The 25,138-nt window shown below is 42.1% G+C and overlaps 1 protein-coding gene across 4 annotated transcripts in view; it reads right to left on the bottom strand.

Annotated features, from left to right (window-relative positions):
• Positions 1-17,387, bottom strand: part of LOC141917786 (transportin-1-like) — a 112,275-nt gene extending 94,888 nt beyond the window's left edge. For 2 of the 4 annotated variants that reach the window (XR_012621453.1, XM_074811304.1), the window contains exon 1: positions 17,294-17,385. Coding sequence is in view for 3 of the 4 variants with exons in the window: in XM_074811304.1 (XP_074667405.1) it covers positions 17,294-17,302 (9 nt within the window). In the remaining variant the exon portion in view is untranslated. Of the gene's footprint in view, positions 1-17,293 lie in introns of all 4 variants that reach the window. The other 2 variants (XM_074811300.1, XM_074811303.1) reach the window with 2 other exon arrangements.
• Between the last annotated feature and the right edge of the window lie 7,751 nt (positions 17,388-25,138).

Genomic DNA, 25,138 nt, shown 5'->3' with positions numbered 1-25,138 from the left:
AATACAAGACAAATGGTATGTTTATTTGCAAGTATGTTCTGATGCATAAATAAGATAAGAACAGTTTATTGAGGAAAAGCTACAAGTATAAAGCAAGATTAAACCCAAATACACAAAATTAAGCACTTTAGCTTTCTGATTTAAATTACTAAAATTTGTTATTTTACAAAGTTTAAATCAGACCAGTGTCTTTTCAGAGTATGTACTAGCACCAACGGTAAAGGAATGAGTACAAAGAATGTCTCCTGTAGGAGTCTGGGCCGCACTGGAGGGAAGTTAGTGCAGACAGAAGAATGCAAGGACGAAGACAAGGCCAGCAAAATAAGGCTGGCAAAAACACACAAGATAGCAGCTAAGTGAGAAACACCTGTGGTCAGCAAAAGCACACAAGTCTGAGCAAAACAGGGTATGAGATAAGGGAGTTTTGGCAAGTTTTGGGCTTTACGTGCTAATTGCAATTAACCAATGCAAATGCTTGTAGAGGCGCGTGAACAGCGCGTGTAGATGACCTGTAGCCTATTAGAAGATAGATGAGTGCGTGTATGGAACTTAGTAGAGTATAAATGTAACCAGAAAAGGAATAGAAGAGGACAATAATATATAATAAAAAGATGGACGACCTGATCATCACATTGGTGTTGCGTCGTTTCTGTTCCCGCACGGAGAAATAAGGACCCCGGCTAATGGTGACTCCGACAGTCTCCAAAAACTGAGAAGTCTCTTCTGGTCAAAACTTATCCAGCATTATTAGGAATTCAGTATAGGGGTCAAGGCAAAAAAGTTATTGGGGGCACAAAGATCTGATTAGTCAGGTTTTTGTTTTATTTTTGCTTCTTGACAAAATATCTTGCATTCAGGATGTACAGAACTCAGAATCACACACTCACCTACTTCCCTCCCCCTTGTTTTTTTTCTGAATATTCAATATGTATTAAAACATTCACACACAATATGCATTAACACATGCAACTGTAAGTGATACTACCACCACTGTCAGATCTGTCATTGATTGTAACATTGGTGGTTTGGTGATACTTGCAATACTGACACCAATATTGTAGGCTAAACCAACATCACTGGTCATTTTAATAGAAGGCTGGCACATTGTTCCCTGGAGGGCTGATGAATTTCCTTACCTCACTGACATATCCTTAAGATGCTGTTGCCTCAAGGAAGTGACAGTATTTGGGTTTATATTAGTCCCTGTGTGACTCCAATGAGCTAGTATGTGTCCTGCACAGGGAGTAACTGGAGTCATATATGAATTGGTAGGCACACAAATGGAAGAAGACTTCAAAAGCATCAGACAAGAGACTGGAATTCAATCTTTTGCCCTATGAGCCTGAACAGTTGTTTGGCCTTCTCTAATCTCAGATAAACATTCTGAACTTCCATCCTTGTGGAAGAGTAAGCAAATAATTACTGAACTGAAATGGAGTTCTCTCCAAAAGAGATAAAGCTGTGCATGTGATCATTAGTGAGGGGAATTAAATACTCCAATCATATACATAAAAGTCCTGGTTTTGGCTGGGATAGTTAATTTTTCTTCTTCGTAGCTAGAATAGTGCTGTGCTTTGGATTCAGTATGGGATTTGGTGCGAGAAGAATGTTGATAATACACTGATGTTTTCAGTTGTTGCTAAGGAATCAAGGACTCCAACTCCCCATGTCCTGCCTGTGTGCAGGTGTACAAGAACCTGGAGGGAGCACAGCCAGAGCACCGGACCCAAATTGGCCAATGAAATATTCCATATCATGTAACATCATGCTCAGTGTATAAAGGAAGGTTGTCTGGGAAGGAGGGGGTTCTCACTTCCGGGATTGCGGTTTCAGGATCTTGGTTTTCTTCAGGATCGATAGCCAGGAACGGGCTGGGTATCGGTCAGTGGGTGGCGAGCAAGCACATTGTGCATTACCTGTTTGTACTTTCTATCACTGTTGTTATATTTTATTTCAATTATTAAACTGTTTTTATCTCAACCTAGAAGTCTCCCTACCTTTACCTCTCCAATTGTCTCCCCCAGCCCTGGGGCAGGGGAGGGTGAGTGAGCAGCTGTATGGTGTTTGGCTGCTGACCAGGTTTAAACCACAACAATAAACTAAAGGAATGATGCCCTAACCAGCTTAATGAAGTAAGCAAAACTCTTAAGTAAGCAAATAGAACCTCCTTGATCTTAGCAAGAGAGCTAAAGAATGACTACAGACATTTCTTGTCTTGTAAGCATCAGATAAAGAAGAGAATTAAAAGAGTGCAAAGTGTAAGTGGAAGTATAGATACACAACCCCCCTCCAGAACTGTTCAAAAAAATATTTTTGCCTCCTCTAACCACCAGTAATTTAAGATGGGATAAATACAAGTTGAATTTATTACTGTTTAATATAAAAACACAGTATTAGCCAAGTGCTTCAACATTAACTCAGCAGGAATAAAGAAATAGCTTTAGAAATTAATAAAATGGATTGGGTGTATATGACAAGGTTGGGGGGGTGGAGGGGGCTGGAGGAGTGACTTCTGTGAGAAGATGCCAGAAGCTGTCCCCATGTCAGAGAGAGCCAGTACCAGCCAGCTTGAAGATGGACCCGCTGCTGGCCAAAGCTGAGATAATAATCAACACTGGTGATGCAGGTTGTCACCCCTGCAGCCCATGGAGGTCAACAGTGGAGCAGATGTTCCAGAGCTCAAAAGCACATACTACAGCATCTTTTCTAGAATTTTTTCCAACAGATGTAATGTTTTATCACAGATATTAAATTCTTCTGTACTGGGTAACTTCTGAAATTAACACCTCACCTCCTTATTTATCACTTTATCACCAAATCACTCAATTCTAACACTTCATTATGTTTTCTGCTATTACCTTTGATAAAACAAGAGCATCAAGAAAACTGGATGAAAAATATAAATAAATTCTTATTGCTGCCAAATATATAAATTTTATTTTCTATCATTGTTTTCCCTACATGTAGAAATATTTGGCTCTAATGTAAAAATCTAAGTATCATGTTATTTGTGAAAATAGCAACTCAGGTTACTAACAACTCACAGGCCAACTTTTAAAGTTTCTATCATAGTATAAGCTCACCTTGTATGACCTCAGATAATTTAGGATAGTTATTTGTTTTCAGGGGTATACTCTTTCTCCAAAGCTTTAAGAAATAAGTGTGGTAAAGTTTGAAATCATCCTTATGTCCAATTAAATCTGCATTACTTCTGAATTTAGAAACATCCTGAAATACGTTTATCCAGAGCAAGACCTACAAGAAGATCCTTAAAAGGCAGCCTCTGCTATCATATTTTGTTTATTTAAGAACAAGGAAAGTTCTACTCCAGTGGAGCTGAGGTTATCAAAGCCTCACTATGCTCCATTAGCCCTGTTACCTAGCATAAAAGAAACAAAGCAATGGCAATAATCTCAATCTCATGCACAGATATAAAAGTCCATATTCTGAAAAGGGAAAAATATTAAAGCATGCAGCTTCATATATTATATTAATTTTTTCTTATCTAAAAGAAACCCATCTCATCTTTCAAACACATTGTACAACTATTAATGAGACGCTGAACTCTGTAGTTGTTACATGCAAGATTCACCTCAGTCTCATAAAATTCCCTTATCAGTATGATCTTTTCCAATCCACATTTTAAAGAATTGCAAATGTAAGTAGCAAACAAAACAAAGCACACCTTGAAATGTATACTCCAAATGAAGGAAGTTGGGAAAATACTGCCAATTGTGCTTTATTTAATTTTTGTTTGCTATTTTGATTCTGTGCAATCACCGAAAAGTTAAGAGACTCACTAGAATGGATAGTGCCTAACCTAAAATATGCTTCCTTGCTAAACTCAAAGATATATTATCATCATAAATTGTAAAATATTAGAAGTACTCATTGGCTCAGAGAACAACTATAATAGGGTGTGGTGGTGCAATTCTTACCCACCCCACCCCCTCTTTGTTGGGCTGCTTGGTGCGATTCCACCCACATCCCCCGAGCTATACACCAGTCTGTGGAGATAAGGACTGACAATGTTAACGAGCCTGGCTCCTGCCCCTCCCGATTGCTCGGAAATGGTTAAAATGGCCCATCAACTCCTAAGGGCCTGGCACACCTGTGCCTGGGATGTGGTCAAATGGGAACAATAACAGAGTCGCACATTAATCAAATTCTTGTGTAACTGCTGGAAGGCACCAGAAGGTATCTGACAAAAGTCAATTATCTTGGACCCTATAAATGGTGACCACCAGGGAGACCCTTTAAGCTCTCCTGGATTGCAGCGGGCCTGTGACGAGCACCTCCCCTGAGCTGGGACGCCTCTCAGGTACCAAACCCTTAAGGTGTCGTCTGCTCCAGACGGAAGGCCAGGGCGAAGTCCCCCGCTCGAGTCTCAATTATCGCCCGTTGAGGAATGCCAAGGCATTGGGAGTATTTGCTCTAAACTCGAGAGGGAAATTTTCTTTGAGCTAGCTTCTCTTTACTCTGTGTGTGTGTGTGTGTGTGTGGGTACGTACCCTTGTTTCTGTGTGTGTATGTCTGTTCTGTGTTCATTCTACTGAATCCAAACACCTTTGTTTCTGTATGTTTGTCCATTTTGTTATGTGCATGCATGTGTATATAAAGGTACTGTTAAGTAAGTTAGTGTGAATCTTGTCATTTTAGAATCTGAATAAGTCGCTTTTCTTTCTTTTAGTATTTCTGAATTATTTTATAATAAAAAATTGCTGTTAGTTATTAATAAACCTAGATTTTTTTACTAAATCATTACCGTGTCAATACTTTCATCTGTGACAAATTGGCATAGTCGGCAGGATGACAAGCAAAATCACCGAATACTTACAAAAACACGGTATCCAACCAAATCCCACCTTCCCAGAGGATTGGGCTTATAATAATTGGCACAACTGGGAAGAGGTAGAAAAACAGTTAACTATTGCTAGAGGTGCAACTAAATTTGGAAAAAATAAAGGTATGATTTGTAAAATGTTGGGAGTGTGCCTGGAAGCTGCCTGTCATGAACGAGAGAAAGTTAATTGTAAAATACAAAATTTACAAGATGAGATTACAGGGCACAAATCCACCAATCTGCTGTTCTCAATTAAAATCGAGCAGCTGCAACAGCAACTTAAGGAATCCCAATTGAAACAACAAAAACTGGGGGAACGCGTTGAAATGATGCTAATGCAGTCTCCGAACCCCCCTGACATTGTTCAAATCAGAAAATGAATTGTGTCCCCTGAAGACTGGGATGGTAACTTTTGGAGTGATACACATAATGACGACTCAGACGAAAATAATTATTTGCAGCCTCCTGAGTCTCCCCCTCTTGCAGTCAGACCAATTATTAAAACAGAAGAAACAACAGGACCTGGGGGTGGTGTGAGAAGTCGCATCAGCAAAACAACCCCTTTTGATCCAACTCAAATAGCCCATTTACAAGATCGTTATGGCTGTAAACCTGGAGAAACTGAAACTGAATACCTATGGAGAGTGTCTCTAAACGGGGGAGATAGAATTTTACTAGATGGTGATGAAGCCAGTGGTTATTGGGGCCCTGGTGTCTTTTTGGATGCTGGTCCCAACCCCCCGAATGACCCCCACTCACTAACAAGCAGAGTGGCATATTGGGCTGGTGGCATTGATGCCTTAGAGAGAGGAGAACCTCTGTTAATACCTATCAAATCTCTAAATGACCTCTCCGCAGCTTTTACAAAAGCTGCCTGTATTCAAGCCGTGCATCAACGTAAACCTACTGATGTTCCTCTTTTGGCAACTGTAGCTCCTGCTATACTTAAAGTACTGATAAAAGGAGCCCCTGCCATGCTCAAACCTTTTCTCATTGCAAAATGGGATGAGATCCAGAAAGACTTAAATTATAACAAATTGGTAAATCTAACACAAACTATTGGAAATAGTGGGGAAGAAGAATTAGAACCGAGAGTATTACCCACTTGGGCAACTTTAGTGCCTGAAACTATAAATCATGCCTGAGAAATGGGATGGAATGAAATCCCCAATGAAACAAAAAATATAGGTCGCACTGTTAGGCAAATTAAACAGTCGCATCAAAATAATTCTCAGGAACAAAAACCCTCTGACCGACAATCTAGGGGTCGGGAGTGGAGAAATGAACTATGGAAGCAAGCATTGTCACTAGGAATTCCTAGAGCCGCGATTCAGAGACAGCCTACCGGCGTCATTCTGAGTCTGATTCAGGCATTTCAAAAAGGTATCGCTTCAAATGCTCCAACTCCCCCCATCGCCAGCTCCCAGAAAAAAAATAAGATAAGCCTTTCCTCCCTCAAGAGGATCAGTTGCAAAACATAAGATCAAAAAACTGTTAAGGTCTGGACGGCAATTGGGCCTGCTGGTCCGGCAAGTAAAAGCTTATCAGTGGATAAATGAGAACGGCCGTTACATTTTAATTCCAGTTGGTCCTCAACAACAATTAATAAAATTTTTAATTGATACTGGTGCACAAATTTCAATAATTACACAGCGAGATGCCGCTAAGCTAGGCATACGACCTGGCCGGCGAAAGGTTAAAATTACCGAAGTTACAGGAACTAGCACTGTGTGCCAGACAGCAAAAGTTAATTTACAGCTCCCTGGCGAAAAACATGTAACATCTCTTCGCTTTGCGATCAAGGAGCATTATGAAAATATCCTGGGTTTTGACGCATTGAATGGCCGGACCTGGCGTTTGCCAGACAGCAGTCTGTGGTCTTTTGGTTCAATTGCCAACCCCAGCCATAATAAAAATCAACAAACTGCCACAGTGCATGTACTCCGTGCAGCTCCAGCACTTCCCGAATCAAAAATTGCTAATGTCCCACAGTATCCAATTTCTGCTACAGCACGAACTGGAATTTCTAAAGTAATTGCAAACTTAGAAAAACGACAGACTATTTCCCGAACTCACTCCCCATACAATTCTCCTGTCTGGCCAGTCCGTAAACCAGACGGGAGGTGGCGTTTAACAGTCGATTATCGGCGTTTAAATGCCAATACAGCCCCATTGACAGCGGCAGTCCCCAACATTGCAGCTTTAACGCCGCCGTACATCCTTGGATGGCATTGCTAGATGTAAAAGACATGTTTTTCATGGTCCCTTTAAGGGAAAAAGATAAAGAAAAATTCGCGTTTACATGGGAGGGTATCCAATATACCTTTAACAGACTCCCACAGGGATATAAACACTCACCCACAATTGCTCATGCTGCGCTTGCTGAACTTTTACAGACAGTTTCACTCCCTGCAGAGGTAAAACTATATCAGTATATAGATGATATTCTAATTGGAGGACCCTCTCCTAACAAGGTGGGAGAAGTGGCAGCAACAGTTTGGCAAACATTGCATGAGGCAAAAATTGAAATTCCACCTGAAAAATGTCAGGGACCAAGTAAAGAAGTGAAATTCCTGGGCACTTGGTGGATTGCTGGAAGTGCAGCAATCCCACCAGATACTCTAAATAAAATAGAACAATCAGAAATGCCCCAATCTAGAAAAGAATTACAACAGCTAATGGGCACTTTAGGATATTGGAGAAAACATGTACCTGGATTCTCCATCATTGCCCGCCCACTGTATTCACTTTTACGAAAAGGAAAATCGTGGAGATGGGATTCAGAACATGAAGAAGCCATTAAAACTCTAATACTGGAATTAAAAACCTATCAATCCCTAGGACCTGTTCATCCTCGTGACCCTATTATAGCAGAATGGGGTTTTGCAGAACATGGTACTTATTGTAACTTATTTCAAATCGGCCCTAATGGGCCAAAGAGACCTTTACTGTTTAGCTCAACTGCATTTAAAGAGACCAAACAAAGATATTCAGAGTGGGAAAAGGGTCTTTTGTCTCTAGTCCGTGCAGTTAAACAAGTTGAGAAAATACGTCAAGAACAAGCTGTTCAGACCAGAGGTCCCTTCAATTTATTAGACACAATCCTAAAAGGGACTGCTCCCCCAGAGGGAATTGCACAAAACCCTACAATTAGGAAATGGTATGCCTATCTAGTGGGTGTGGCAGATGAAATGCAATTAACTGAAGGACACACAAAAGTTTCTAAATTGCAAATGCCTGTTAATACTGACCCCCTGGCATTACAACAACCATTCAAACCTTCACCAATTTTAGATGCACCTCCCTTCACTGAAGATTCACCAACCGAGGGTGTCTGGTTTTCTGATGCCTCGGCAAAAAGAGTGGATGGTAAATGGCAATATAGAGCTGTTGCATTAGAAATCAAAACAGGCAAACAAGTTATTGAAGAGGGTGAAGGCAGTGCTCAAGTAGGAGAGTTAAGAGCAGTTGTTTTGGCAGCACAAAATGAAGCAAAAGCCATTTATGTAGACTCTTATGCTGTCTGGGCAGGTGCCACACAGTGGCTTTGTCAATGGGAAGCCCTAAACTGGGAGATAAATAAATCACCAATCTGGAGAACTGAAGACTGGCAATTACTATTAACCATGGCCAGAAAAACACCATTCCAAATAGGATGGGTAAAAGCTCATGCTAATGACAATAAACCAGCTACAAATTGGAACCAAAGGGTGGATGAATTGACAAAAATTAGGAAAATAGACATTGAAGATTCCTCAAACCCCACATGGTATCGATTGGGAGAATGGTTACATCAAAAATTAGGCCACACGGGTCGAGAAGCACTTTACTTTTCAGCTCGAAGCCAGGGATGGCCCCTCAGTAGGAAAACATGTGAAACCATCCTGAGTGCCCCCAGTGTAAATTAAAATTGCAGATGGACCATCCTGCCAAAGCATCACCTTTACACATTAAAGAGGGGAAAACTTTGTGGTCTACTTGGCAAATTGATTACATTGGTCCTTTAAAATCCTCTGCTGGGTACAAATATATTTTAACAGGTGTAGAGATAATATCTGGACTCCTTACAGCTACCAAGTGCCAAAAGGCTAATGCACAGAATACTATCCGAGGCCTTTCCTCATGGTTCTCAATTTTACCTGTCCCTGATTCTATCCAGAGTGACAATGGCTCACACTTTACTAGTAAAGAAGTACAGGAATGGGCAAAGCAAAAAGAAATAAAGTGGGTATTTCACACACCTTATTACCCACAATCTAATGGTATAGTTGAACGAGCCAATGGACTGCTGAAAAAATATCTTAAACCACATGAAGGACAATGGGACAGATGTCTTTCTGAAATTTTACAGCAGTTAAATAATCAGTGTGATCCCTATGGAAGTCCAATTACTCGAGCCTTCTTAACACCTTCTTCAGGAAAAACCCTCAACAATGAGCTCACCTGGTCCTCAATGAAAGCAGGACAGCCTGTGATGGCAAAAATACCATCTGTAGGAGCAATACCAGTAACCCTGGTCAAGCCAAGAGGATTTCTAGCATGGGATGCTATTGATAATAATGGAATAAAACATAAAATCAGTACTAGATGGATTTATCCAGCATCCTAAGGGGTAACCTGTTCAGCTTCCCCCCCACCCCCGAGACCATTCTCTTTTCTTTCCTTTTCAGAAATAACCGACTCCACCAACGACACCGTGGAAGCAGACACTGTTATAGACTATCTTTGCCAAAATGATGCAAGTTAGGACAAATTAAATTTCCCTTATTTATTTTAGCAAGCAGCAATAAGCAAAACAGCGCTGGGCGGCCGGGGAGTCCTTGCTCCACCAACGGCGCGCACTCACTTCCCGAGGGTCCGTCTTTTTTATATCCTCCGCCTTCCGGTATCGGGTCTCTCTGAGAGGTGTACCCTGCGTCTGCGCACTTTGCAGTTAGGGGGTCGCTCCATCCGGGTCTTCCTCACGTCACCAGCTCCTCGTATTTCCTGCTTTCCTGAGAGTGGTTCACAAAGCTTTTGTTTATATCTTACAGAATACAGACACTACCCCCTTTTTTTTCTTCTTCTTCTCCCCTTTGTCTTTCTCCCCTTTGTCCTTCTTCCCTTTGTCCCTCTTTTCAGTCTTTTGCCTAGTAGGAGTCCTTGCTTCAGCATTTCAACTTAGATAAGCACTTGCAGTCAGTTAGTCGTTACACAATGTAATAGTTAAGATTAAGCTTAGGCCTACATAGTTTATGGAATAACATGTCACGAGCTCCCAGTATCTTCAATGGAATTTGATGAACAAACAGTTTACTGTCTATCACAGACACCATACCCAGCAAGTCCACCAGTAGCACTGTGGGAACAACCCTCATCTTCAATATGAGACTCTTCACAGCGTTGTGCCTACCCTTTCTCTCCTCACCATCATATCTCAATTGCTACAACAACGGTGTCTATACGCCTCTTCTTCTTTCTTTTTCTGCTCATGAGAGTAAAGACACTTACAATGGCTCACACATCAAATCCTTGGGATCTTGCATTACTGAGATACACTGGAAGAATCAAAACACTACAAGAAAAGGCAGGTCTAATTGGTCAACTTTACTCACTACACAGAAGGTGATAGGATTATTGCATTTGTCCTCACTATATGCAATGCTTCAGTGTACAACATATACCCAATCCTTGCATTAGGACTAAATCACAATGGAAACATACTCTGTCCCTCAGAACATAAAGTATGTGTCGGGGTCACCATTAGCCGGGGTCCTTATTTCTCCGTGAGGGAACAGAAACGACGCAACACCAATGTGATGATCAGGTCGTCCATCTTTTTATTATATATTATTGTCCTCTTCTATTCCTTTTCTGGTTACATTTATACTCTACTAAGTTCCATACACGCACTCATCTATCTTCTAATAGGCTACAGGTCATCTACACGCGCTGTTCACGCGCCTCTACAAGCATTTGCATTGGTTAATTGCAATTAGCATGTAAAGCCCAAAACTTGCCAAAACTCCCTTGTCTCATACCCTGTTTTGCTCAGACTTGTGTGCTTTTGCTGACCACAGGTGTTTCTCACTTATCTGCTATCTTGTGTGTTTTTGCCAGCCTTATTTTGCTGGCCTTGTCTTCGTCCTTGCATTCATCTGTCTGCACTAACTTTCTCCCAGCGCGGCCCAGACTCCTACAAGTATGGGCCCACCAGAAGGAGGGGAAATGGCAAACAATTGATGTAAATGCATGTACTGTGCGAGAACAACGAGGCTTCATTTGTGAAGGAAATACTCTTGAAGCTCAAGACATTTGTCTTGATACTGAACAAAACATTTGTCACTTTGAGATCCATCCAAACAAAACCCCTGAAACCGTAGTCATATATGTTGGAAAAGGATGTGTTTGCATGCGAACACAATGTGATTCCTTATTAATAGATGGTACTGTCCATACAACTCCTCCAACATCCTGACTTAATCGACCTCCTGCAACAAGCACAGAAAACTGGACAGAAGACTCTTATCACGGTCCAACATGATATAGAAGAAATACATCAAGTGTTAACAAGAGTCAAAAGGGATGGAGAACATCAGTGGTGGGAAAGCTTATCTGGATGGTCACCCACCGCAACAGGACTGTTTACTTCCAGGGCTGTTTAATTCCATGTTCCACCCGGTCATGATTTTCTTAATTCTAATTTTAATATGTTTACTGCCCATAATTGTATTGTATATTAAGGTTTGGAGGATGGTTAAACAGATTACTCAGTTGCAGAAGTATCCCCGTGTGTACACCATCCCAAAATATTTTTTTTTTTTTTTGAAGCTAATCAAACACAAAATTTCCTTCAACTGTAATTGGATAATGGCATCCTCTGTTTATAGGCATAGAGGCAAGAGGCAACCACACTGCCACTCTATGGACAAGATAAATTGACTTTAGTCACGGGGTGGATTGTGGTGGTGCAATTCTTACCCACCCCACCCCCTCTCTTTGTTGGGCTGCTTGGTGCTAGGTGCAATTCCACCCACATCCCCTGAGCTATACACCAGTCTGTGGAGATAAGGACTGACAATGTTAACGAGCCTGGCTCCTGCCCCTCCCAATTGCTTGGAAATGGTTAAAATGGCCCATCAACTCCTAAGGGCCTGGCACACCTGTGCCTGGGATGTGGTCAAATGGGAACAATAACAGAGTCGCACATTAATCAAATTCTTGTGTAACTGCTGGAAGGCACCAGAAGGTATCTGACAAAAGTCAATTATCTTGGACCCTATAAATGGTGACCACCAGGGAGACCCTTTGAGTTCTCCTGGATTGCAGCGGGCCTGTGACGAGCACCTCCCCTGAGCTGGGATGCCTCTCAGGTACCAAACCCTTAAGGTGTCGTCTGCTCCAGACGGAAGGCCAGGGCGAAGTTCCCCGCTCGAGTCTCAATTATCGCCCGTTGAGGAATGCCAAGGCATTGTGAGCATTTGCTCTAAACTCGAGAGGGAAATTTTCTTTGAGCTAGCTTCTCTTTACTCTGTGTGTGTGTGTGGGTACGTACCCTTGTTTCTGTGTGTGTATGTCCGTTCTGTGTTCATTCTACTGAATCCAAACATCTTTGTTTCTGTATGTTTGTCTGTTTTATTATGTGCATGTATATATAAAGGTACTGTTAAGTAAGTTAGTGTGAATCTTGTCATTTTAGAATCTGTGAATAAGTTGCTTTTCTTTTAGTATTTCTGAATTATTTTATAATAATAAATTGCTGTTAGTTATTAATAAACCTAGATTTCTTACTAAATATTACCATGTCAATACTTTCATCTGTGACATAGGGTATTCTCCAGAAGGAAAACATTGTGTAAAATTACAGTGTATTACCCAGTTTTTAGTCAAGAAACAGAGAAAGACTATAGAAAGTCTTCCACAGAGAGGAAAATTTTGGAAGGGAGGCTGTCTGAAGATGTTTGGTAATGTGACCAAATGACCAACTGGATTTTTACATATCAAAGGTTAAAAGTTTTTAAGATAAGCAGATATCTGAAGATGTGATACGCAAACACACACATACTTGCACTAGTGCATACACTTCTGTGTTAGAGAGAAACATGAAACAACCATAGACTTCTTTTTATTTTTTAAAAACCTATCATTTCCTCTCATCAGTCTGTCTACTTCAATTCCTTTTCCATGTGGCTCCAAAAGCATCTCCACTTTAGACTCCAGTGTTTTCAGCTTAGTGCTTACTAGTTTCTCACACCAGTGAAGAATGTAATTACATGATTCTAGTGTTCTTGTTAATGCAATTGGTTCCCATTTGTTCAAAAGGTCCATTCAAACCTGATCTTGTTTGTTTTTAACTATTTATGGACCTGATTCAACAACTGAAGCTTTCACCTCTTATGCCAACTACATTACACCTAATAGAGTGCAGTGAAGTCCTTCCTGATTTCCAAACACGTAGCTCAGGACTTAACTGCACAAGTTACACCAATTTAGCTTAAACTTGCCTATACATCAATTTGCAAAGTCCTGTGTGAAACAATTTATTTAAATTTAAGGCTGGCTTATGTTTGTTTTTTTTTTAAGGAATGGACTCAAGCTCAACTGATGTAAAACAGACTAAAATACAGGCATCTATTTGGACTTTTGTGTTGATTTAGCTTATTTGGCTTAAAAAGCAGACCTGTGCTTTTTATTCTCTGATGAGAATTAGACTCTTGTCTCTCCACACTTGTCTTCTACTGACTTACCTTCTTTCTCTATAAGAGGTGGACAAACTGTAGTGCACATACCGCTCATGCCTGCTTTTGCGATGTACTCAATGCTCAACTGAGCCACAGCTCCTGGCTCTCACTGCTCTTGCACAGGCAGCAGAGTAATTGCCTACTAGGTCCTGTGCAGCCTCTGTAAACACAGTTAGGAACTACTGCAGCCACCACCTGCATCCAACAATAATGAACAGCTCTAGCTGCCCCCAGGCACACCTGCACTTCTAGTTCAGGATGCAGGAAGAGGACCAAGACATATTGAAGTAGAAAAACCAGGATTAGGGTGATGGCATGCACAGCTGAGGTTCTGCTTTGTACTTGCTGGAAGAGAAGATTCATGATTTGATGTGTGCAGGGGAGAGGATGTGGCTGAAGCACAAAATTAGAGTAAACTTCTGCAGGTGCATGAATGGATGGGGAAGGTGAGTGTGAGCACTGGACTGCAATCCTAGCTTGGAAGACAGGAACATGCAGTAGGAAAGCTGGGAGGAGAAGAGCCATAGATGAGGCTCTGGTTTTGTGTGGTCCAAAAAGCATGTGACCCTGATGCCAGAAGTTACCAATAATTATCATATACCCACTAACTAGGTTTGAAAACCCCATGTCTGTGCTACCTCACCATCATTTCTGCAAGTATTTCCTTTTTGGGTTCTGATAAGAGTAACAATTTTCTTGCATCTTTGTACCTACTCACCTACTATCTATTTTCTAGTCTCTGCCAAAACCATTTTGTCTTGCCCTTCCCTCTGCTTTTATATTTAGCATTGATTAATTATTTAAATCAATGCCCTTAATGGCAGGTTCTTCATAAGCAGCATATTTTGCATATTTAAGGGTTTTCACAATGGCTTGTAGAAAATGCTATATAAAATTAAATTATTTAATAGGGGAATAATTTCACAGAAACTTTTATATTCTATACTCAAGGCTTAAAAACCATAAGTTTTCTTTACACGTGAATTTTGTTTGACTTTAGGCCTTATCTCAGATTTGACTCATTAAAAATATATATATAATCTCTCTACAAACTCAAAATTTCAAAAGCATTCAGTACACAGGAAATTAACAGTAATTTTTTAAAATTGTTTAAATTACACTCTGAAATCTGGTTTGGAAAACCAGGAGGCTAAAAGTGATGTTTGAAAGTTTATTTCTATATCATTAAGAGATGCCACATTCCATGGCATCCGTATGTACATGCATAAATGGATCATTATGTACACTGATTTATCCTGTATATGATAGATCACACACATAAACCCAACAACACTGGGTCTATACAAGTATATATCTACCACTGAAATATTTTAAAAATAAAATTTCAGTATGAATTGCAGCCCTGATCTTGGGCCCCTATAGTTTCTGCATATTTTCATATATATGTATTTTTAACTATCATATAGATATGAAATCTATGAAAAGATATAGAAAACCTATCCAAGCTATCCAAACCAATGCTATAAAACAGTTTAAAGAAATGGAATAGGTGATCAAATCATACTACTGTTTTATGTATTTAAATGTTCATAGAATCTGGAACTAAGTAAAATTAACTTCTGTGGTCAAAACTAATCAAATTTGCAACATAACTAAGACATGAAAATAATGGAAAAAAACAGTCCCAGCCCTTTCAAAAACAAAGCAAAGAAAAATCCTCCCCTTGTTGCATATCACTGGCATGACTCCATTGACAATAAGGCACTGATCAGTGTGTAAGTTTCACAAACCTGTGGTTCAAATTTTTATATGCAGTGACAACACTGAGTCTACAAAAGGAGATCTCCATCAATGAAACATCTCAAAAAAAACTCAGTATTGATTTCAGCCCTGATCTTTAAACTGTACAGGTTCTGAATATCAGCTTTGATGAAGGAGGATTATACTTGGCCTTCTGCCACCCTCCTTTGTAGCTATAGCATCTTAGTGTGGCCGAGGCAGGAGTAAGAAGGAAACTTGGTGGAATTAAAACTCTACTCCAGCTCTGCCAGTCTGCTGGACAGCTCTGTGCATACCTATCACCTGATTATAAGGTAGCTCAGTCCCTGGGGTTGCTCCAATTTACATGATGAACCTAAAATTAAGCACATATATCTGTTCTCTTGAATATCCGTATACAAGCACTTCTAAACTGGAATCTAAGTAAATATACTAGGAAAAAAATGTATGTCAGATAATCCAGTAAAAGCCTACATTCATAAACCGTCATTAATGTTATTTTCACGTTCCTGCCACAAGGCATGCTTAGCTCAATTTAGCAGTTGTGCTTACATCTATATCAATTTCAAAAGTCACTGAAGTCTGTGTCACTGCCTATATCCAATGGTAAACATGGTCCTTAGTCAATATTAACTCTAACCAGAACCTTCCTCCTTTAAGACAGAGCAAACTGCTTTTTATCCCTGTTTTTGCAGGATCATAGTTATCCCTTTGTATTATACTGCTTTGAGTATAAGCTAGCTAGATATTTTGAAGAAATGCATTCTAAAGTAATTCTGATTGTATAGAAACTATTCCTCCCAATTGTGGCCAGCTTTCCTCCATCCTCCCACATATAACTCAAAAATAACTACAGTTCACGCAGTAGATACAAAGCAAGGACTTTCAAAAACAAACCATATACTGTCATTTTTAAATATAGCTGAGACTCTGGATTAGAAATATAAGCTCAGTTTCCAATTCTACCAAAGGCTCTTGGTATGATCTTGGGCATGTGATTATTTTTTCTGCTTAATTACTCACATACTGAAGGGACACAAGTTAACTTTTTGTTCAATGAGTGTTGTAAGGACTGAACAATATCTGTGAAGTATTGAAATACCACATTAAGGACTGCTTAAACATGCAAGAAGGCAAGCAAACAAGTTATGAACCTGTGGTGGCCAGAGCGCATACCAGAACAAGCCTCACAGTAAGAGGATCTCTAGGGTCCTGAGCATAAATTCAAGGGAGAGGAATTGTTACCTTCAGAGCAAGGAGATAAAGAGCTCAAAGACTGAGCAAGCCATTTATACCAACCCAAAAAGTGTTTGGGCCCTTTGTACAGTCACCCCACAAAGACTTTACAAGTTTCATCAGCTATTTCCATTGAGCGCCTAAATTAACAACCTCCCCAACCAAACAAACAAAAGTACAAGACAAACATGGGATTTCACGCATCTGAAATATTTCTTCGGAAAAAAAGTAATTAAAGAAAACCTACCCAGACAGACCTGGACAGCAGGGACCCTACACAGCCCAAAAAAAAGGCAGGAAATATGGCCACTTTCTTATATTCCCAAGGCGACTTCCACTTTCCGGCTCGCTGCAATGGCAGAGTTTGCGGCCCGGCTGCAGAGACGGCACTAGCTGTAGCACCGGGAGGAGCCGACGGGGCTGGGGTGGGTGCCGGGTCCTCAGACTTCGACCCCTCAGGCCCTAGACGCCCCTCATGCCGCGACCACCCCGCCCCTAGGCGCACCCACCCATCCATCCACCGGCACGAGATGGCAGAGCCCACGGCGACAACAGGAGGGGAAGGGGAAAGGATAGCCCACAGAGGGACCCGCACAGCTCCCCTCACAACGGTAGCGCGAAAACCCCTAACGGCAGCCAGACCCGCGGCTGCCGGCCCGACCCGACCCGGCCCGGCCCTGCCCCGCCCCGCCCGCAGGCACCGGATACCAGAGATGTGACGTCTCAGTCCGCCCCTCGCAATCCGAACACCTACCCACACCATCCCAGAACCTGGCGGCAGAGGAATAACAAGGAAGCAACCCGTCCTCTCCCTCCACAGCTCTGTACCCGAACCCGCTCCAACCCCTGAAATGGCTGAACAAAAGGAACCTCGCTCCGCTGCCACTACCCCTCCGATTAGCCGGGGGCGGGGTGGCAGGGGGCGGGACTCGGCGCGGTGGGGAGGGCGGGGGTGCCACTGGACGGTCACCCTGGCAACGGCGGCCTAGTCTGGGGTCCGTAGCCTCGGGTGTGATAGAAACAGCAATGAAATGGCCGCCCGGCCCTGTTACCGTAAAAGCCAGCAGAGGAACTCTCTAAGACTCGTTTTGGAGTTTTAGAAAGCAGGCATTCTTTATTGCAGTACAGGGCGCACACGTGAATAGCTTCGCAAAAAGTGAGTGTGCCCAAGATCTATAAGCAACAGCTAATACACAGTGAAATCATACATATTCATAACTTTTTTGAGAAATGAGTTGCATATGCATTAGATTTCCTGGAACTAATTACAATATCTGCGTCCTAATTACGCATGCGCTTTCTTGCTGGGTGGTGGTGTTACCGAAAAACTCGGAATAAAACTTATCAACACCAATTTGCTGTAGATAAGCAGACACTTCTTTATTGACGGCCGGGTGTGCGGGTGAATCCTTTCACCAACGACACACACTGTAATAAAACATATATGGTATTTGTTATTCAAATCTCAAGGGGAAAAAGAAGTTGTAGTCAGGATGTTGTGGCCGAACAGTTTTGTAATTCTCTTATGTAAATAAGAAATAAGATATATGTATATAGTTTCTATTGTTAAAATCAGTTGTTAGAAGGGAGCTAAAATGGCCCCCATCTTCAAGCCACTACAAAAACCCCTGTGCTGAGTCATCCCCCCTTCTGTGACGGAAACCTGAGACAAGCCCGCCGAAACCTGCGAAAAGCCCGAGAAACTTGTTTACACCTTTGCAGACCCCTCAGGGTACGCCCATCATGAATATGGATGAAGCCTACACTATAAAGGGACTCGGTTCTGCCGGGTCAGGTGTGTGTCCTGGTAGAGCAGAGACTCCCGGCACACCCAGTGTTGTTTTGCTCACTCGCCGCTTGCTAATAAATTTATTATTGATCACTAAAAATTGAGAAGTGGTTATTTCCCACTAAATTACTTTTAATCTATAACAAATTTGGTGCCGTGACTCGGATCCAGATCTTTTGGTGCGAAACCCCAGATAGGGGAGGCGCCCTATCTTCGGATAGCCCCAGTCTGAGGATCTCGTGGCCAAAACGCTGGATATCCGAACCCCTTTTAATTCGAACTCGGGAGTGAGCAAAAGAATCTGCAGAACCCCTTAAATTTTGTGCACGAAGACCGATCGAAGACTCCGGGGAGGAGTAAGTATTTGCGTTTGTGCAGTTATCTGTTCGGTTGGGGTTGGTAATCCCAGAGTGCGAATGAGTGAGAGGTCTCGAAGAGATCACCCGAGTGCGAACCCTTTAGTAGTGCAGTTCTCGTAGCCTGTGAGGGAGCGAGTCATGAATAAGGGGAGCGTGTGTGTGTGTGAAAGAAGGCACTCTGGAAGATGGGACAGAGGGAAAGCAAGCCCTCTGGATCCATGGGTGGGGGCAAGGAAGAATTGCCGGATATCCCACTAGGAGGTTGATAATCCCAGAGTGCGAGTGAGTGGCACTCTGGAAGATGGGACAGAGGGAAAGCAAGCCCTCTGGATCCATGGCAGGGGGCAGCTGAACTCCTCCCGCTGCTGGCTCCAGCTGGGACAGGGCTTGTTCCCGCGGCGCCACCGGCCCAACCCGAGCAGCGTGCCCAAGCCGAGCCCTGGAGCAGTGTCGCGGAGCCTGGCCCAGCGTGGGGGAGGGGGGGGGCAGAGCTGCCCACTCCCCAGCCGGGAGGGCCCATCCCGAGCACCCAGCTGCCCCGGGGTGGGGGTTGGGGCTGGAGCAGGGGGCACCGAGCGGCCCCAAATTAGCGTTTAGGCTTCTGCTCAGAGACAGGCTGCAGTAAACTGTCTCGAGGGGGCTCTGTGCTGAGCACCACCCCCCCCCCCCCCCCCTTCTAACCCGCTCATACTTGTAACCAATGATTCTGACCCCGAATCTCCCGGACCCCCTCAGCGGGTTACCCGAAGCAAAGTTAAGGAAGGGAGATTATACCCCCTTAGAGAAATGCTTGTGCCAGGAGTGGGGGCACAAGGGGAACCGGGAGCGGGGTATGTCACTGTTCCCCTCAACACTGGAGATGTGAGAGATTTTTAAAAAAGAAATGGGGAACTTATTAGAGGACCCGCTTGGCGTAGCCAAACAGGTGGACCAGTTTCTTGGCCCAGATTTATATACCTGGGATAAATTACAATCTATCCTAGGAATTCTATTTACTATGGAGGAACGAGATATGATCAGGAGGGCAGGTATAAGACTTTGGGACCAGCAACATCAAGTGGGTCCCACAGCAGATCAGAAGTGGCTGTTGGTAAAACCCAACTGGAATAATCAAGACCCAGGCCACCAAACCCACATGGCAAATTTAAGAATTATCATAATTCAAGGAATTAAGAGAGTCAGTTCCCCAAGGGCAGAATATTAATAACAGTTGTACTCAGGAATAGATCCTGCCACCCCTGTGGGGCAGGCATTATTAAAGACTCAGTTTGTGGCTAAGTCTTGGGCAAATATTAGGAAGAAGCTAGAAAAGATAGAAGATTGGCAAGGGAGAGGAATTGCTGAGAGAAGCTCAGAAAGTTTAGGTGGATTCCTACTTGAAGTGGTGGTATTGTTCTCGTTATCAGTTTGGATACCCAGATAATGATCTATTTAAATGTTGTTTCACTTCTTCATAACTCGTTTATTATTCAGTATACCTTTGCCTGCTTGACTTGGTGATCAGAAGGTGACAGCTTAGAACTTTCTATCCTCTTGGTATTTTAAGGACTGTAGACAAGGATCAAAAGATACTGTGATAGATACAAGCCCTTGGCTAGCTTCAGCAGCTTTTTTTTTCTTAACAGTGATGAATCAATTTAAATAAGAAAATCGGAGTAAAACATTATCAGAGTGAAAGCAATAGTCCAAGAGGGAAAGAAGTGAGCAGATCTGCAGCTTAATCTGGCTGCCTGTTCTTCAAGCAGGCAGCTCTCTTACATCATTGGCAGGAGTTGGAAAAAAAAAAAAAAAAAAAAGAATCAGGGTTCTAGCATACAGGCAGGTATATGGGCTGGGGAGCCAAGTTCAAGCTAATTTGCCCCCAGACCACATTCTTTTGGAGCTGCTAATCTGGTTTGTACTTCTTAGCCAAAAGATGGGGAACTGACATAATTGTAACACACTGACTAGGCAGCTCATAAATGTTGTGTCTTTTCCAAAGAAGGAGGATGCTGCTGTGCCCTTTGCAGACTTTCTCCTCACAGGCCATGGCCTAGAGCTTACCAGTTTTGTAATTTGTGATGTGCTATGTAAACACCGCGCAGCGCGTGTGTGGTATAGCTGCCCAGATGCTTTATTTGATGGCATCTGGAAGTACATGGGCAACAGTCTCGGTAGATTTAAACTACCCTTGCTCTAAATGTCTAGACCCAGTAGGAGTTTCAGGTTGAGAGGAGGCAATGCAGAGTGTGTAACAGCTCAAACATGCAGCAAACTACATTATTTTAGCCTGAAAACTGTTCTGTGCATTCCCCAGTACCTGCATGTAATAAAGCTGTGCAGAACATGGATGTTTTATGTGATGATTACCTGGAGACTATGGTTTCTTTGGGATCAGAGATTTTCATTCATTGAATGGTTCTGCCTGCTTTAATATGAAGGAAGTGGAATGTTTTTATTGCAAAAGGAAGGGGCATGTGAAGAAGGTTTGCTGGAGGAGAATCCAAGATGAGAAAATGTTTTCTGAAGATTAGTGGGGTCAGGAACTCTATGTGCTGGGAACTCAAAGAACAAAGAGCCCTTGATAAAACTTAAAGTGGGTCCTCAGCGACAAGAGGTAGAGTTCCTTGTGGACTCAGGAGCCGAAAGATCTACCATTCAGGCTCTGCCTCCAGGCTGTAAAGTATCATCAGAAAAAAATCAGTGTAATAGGGGCTAAAGGTGAACCGTTTGAGGCCCCGGTTCTTCATGATGTGATTGTTGAATCAAAATGCAAATATGTGATTAGAACATTTTTATTATTACCAGAAGCAGATTATAATTTACTTGGACGGGATCTGATTATAGAATTGGGAATTAATCTGGAAGTAGAAGAAAGAGAACTCAAAGTCAGATTATGCCCCCTCACAGTGGCGGATGAAGAAAAGATTAACCCAGAAGTATGGTATACCCCAGAGACAGTGGGTGGATTGGATATCACCCCCTTCGAAGTCACCATTAGGAACCCAGAGATCCCGACTAGAATCAAACAGTATCCCTTACCGCAAGAAGGCAGGAGAGGCTTAAAGCCTGAAATAGAGAGACTCCTTAATCAGGGGCTATTAGAACCTTGTATGTCACCTTTTAATACTCCAATATTGCCCGTTAAGAAGGCAGATGGGAGTTATAGATTAGTGCATGACTTAAGAGAAATCAACAAAAGAACTGTAACCAGATTTCCTGTAGTGGCGAACCCCCATACTTTACTTATCAATTGAATCCTGAAAATCAGTGGTATAGCGTAATAGACTTGAAAGATGCTTTTTGGGCATGTCCTCTAAAAGAGGAGTGTAGAAATTATTTTGCTTTTGAATGGGAAGACCCAGATACCTTTAGGAAACAACAGCTGAGGTGGACAGTTTTGCCTCAGGGTTTTACTGAGTCCCCTAACCTCTTTGGACAAGCCCTCGAACACATCTTAAAAGATTATAACTTGGGGGAAGGTGTTACTTTAGTACAATATGTAGATGACCTTCTGTTAGCAGGAGGCAACCCAGAGATGGTACGAAAGGAAAGCATTGTTAAATTTCTTAAGCCTCCAAGGATTAAAAGTATCCAAATCTAAATTGCAATTTGTAGAAGAAGAGGTGAAGTATTTAGGTCACTGGATTAGTAAAGGGAGCAAGAAATTAGACCCAGAGAGGGTAAATGGAATTCTTTCTCTCCAGGCTCCCAAAAACAAATGGCAGGTTAGGCAGCTCCTTGGACTACTGGGGTACTGTAGACAATGGATTGAAAATTATAGTACAAAAGTTAAATTTTTATACCAGAAATTAACAAAAGACGGGTTGCTTAAATGGATCCCAGACGATGAGGAAAAATTAGAAAAATTAAAAACTGACTTAGTCAACGCTCCAGTATTGAGTTTACCAGATATAAGAAGGCCCTTTTATTTATTTGCCAATACTGATGATGGCACGGCATTTGGGGTATTAACCCAAGAATGGGCTGGGAAAAGGAAGCCTGTGGGATACATATCTAAATTGTTAGACCCCGTAAGTAGGGGATGGCCAACATGCCTCCAGGCGATAGTGGCAGTGGCCTTGTTAGTAGAAGAGGCTAATAAAATTACATTTGGGGGGAATCTGAAGGTGTTGACTCCTCATAACATTAGGGGAGTGCTTCAACAAAAAGCGGACAAATGGATAACAGACGCCAGGCTCCTCAAATATGAAGGAATATTAATACACTCACCAAAGTTAGAGATTGAAGTAACTAGTCTTCAAAACCCAGCACAATTCCTATATGGGGAGCCAAGCGAAAGTTTAAACCATAATTGCCTCCATACCATTGAAGAACAGGCAAAAATCAGGCCAGACTTAGAAGAAACAGAATTAGAAGAAGGGGAAAAGCTGTTTGTGGATGGATCCTCTAGAGTGGTAGAAGGAAAAAGAAAATCAGGTTATGCAATTATTAGTGGAACCCCACCCTAGAGGTAGTAGAATCAGGACCACTGAGTCCTAGCTGGTCGACTCAAGCTTGTGAACTATATGCAGTACTAAGAGCGTTACAGATTTTAAAGGAAAAAGAGGGAACCATTTATACAGACTCTAAGTACGCCTTTGGAGTAATTCACACTTTTGGAAAAATTTGGGAAGAAAGGGGACTCATTAATTCACAAGGAAAAGGGCTAATACATGAGTCTCTAATTATCCAGACTCTCCAAGCATTAAGAGGTCCTAAGAAAATAGCAGTAGTGCATATAAGAGGACACCAACAGGGAACCTCACTACAGATCAGGGGAAATATTCTAGCTGATCAAGAGGCAAAACGGGCTGCACTACTAGCATTGATGGTAACAGAATCAAACACAAACGAAAGAACAGACCCCACCAAATTAGGATTCACGTTTACTAACCAAGAGAAAGAAAAATTGAAACAAATGGGAATTAATGAAAAACAAGGGGAATGGGAATTACCTGATGGGAGGAAGGTTCTCCCGAAGGCAATGACTTGGAGAGTTATGAAGGATTTCCATACTAAAACTCACTGGGGAGTACAAGCATTGGTAGACCAGTTTGCTATTAAATACATGTGCATAGGAATTTATAATGTTGCTAAGGGAATAATAAAAAGCTGTTTAACTTGCCAGAAAATTAATAAGTACCAATTAAGAGAAAAGATTCAAGGGGGACGGGATTTGGCATACAGACCATTTGGAAGAATTCAAATCGATTTTACAGAACTACCAAAAGTAGGACAGTACAAATACCTCCTAGTATTGGTAGATCATCTCACTCATTATGTGGAGGCCTTTCCCACTGCTCGAGCTACAGCAAATACTGTGATAAAAATACTCTTGGAAAACATCATCCCTAGGTATGGAAATATAGAAGTAATCGATTCGGACAGGGGTCCCCACTTTGTGTCTAAAGTAATCAAAGAGACATTGACTTCCCTGGGGACCAAGTGGGAATTCCACACTCCCTGGCATCCACAAAGCTCAGGAAAAGTAGAAAGAATGAATGGAGAAATCAAGAAACAACTTACCAAATTAATGTTAGAAACAAAGATGTCTTGGGTTAAGTGTTTACCCCTAGCACTTCTGAATATCCAGACCCAGCCCCGAACTGATACTGGAATATCCCCGTTCGAAACGCTATATGGTATGCCCTATGATACGGAATTTCCCACTGATCACCCAGTATTGGAAAAAGACAATTTGCAACCATACTTAATAAATCTCATGAATAGGAGAAAAGAACTACGCAAAAAAGGGATGGTAGTACAGAGACCTCCATTAGAAATTTGTATGCACTCCATAAGACCTGGAGACAAGGTGTTAATAAAAACTTGGAAAGAATCCTCTCTAACCCCTGGTTGGGAGGGACCGTTTCTTGTTATACTCACAACAGAGACTGCTGTCCGGACTGCTGAAAAGGGATGGACTCATGCTACCAGAGTGAAAGGACCCTTAACGCCTGATCACTGGGAAGTAGCTGAAACATCAGGAGATCTGAAACTAGTGTTGCGAAGGAAGAAGGACTAAATGAATTTTGTAAAACCCCTAACTGTGTTTGTTATCCTTTTGTGTGTTTTAAATGCACTACTTGTGAGGAAAGTTGGTGGGCGCACTGCGTCCACAGCTATTCCCCAAAGGAATACTGTGACCAGTGCTATAAAAGAGAAAGAAAATTAACCAGTCATCAACAGGAAAAATTGTGTGCATACCAATGAACCTAAGCCCCATAACGTGAATATAGTACAAACTCTTTGCAAATTCCAAATACTCCAAGTGCCCTGTACGATCCCACAAGTGAAAGCCTGGAACTGGGAGGCGTTAAGGTGTCGATAACAAGACCCTCACCCCACAGAATACGACTGCTGCCGAGAAGATGGAAAGCCCCGCTGCTCTAAGGAATGAATGGAGTAGGCGGAGGAGGCAGAGACGTATGGAGAGGGGAAAATAAGAAAGGCCTCGAAGCAACCAGTT

The sequence above is a fragment of the Strix aluco genome, chromosome W, assembly GCF_031877795.1.
Source record: "Strix aluco isolate bStrAlu1 chromosome W, bStrAlu1.hap1, whole genome shotgun sequence".
Taxonomy (NCBI): domain Eukaryota; kingdom Metazoa; phylum Chordata; class Aves; order Strigiformes; family Strigidae; genus Strix; species Strix aluco.
Note: the sequence above shows the minus strand (reverse complement) of the source record. Positions and strands in the feature narration are given on the sequence as shown.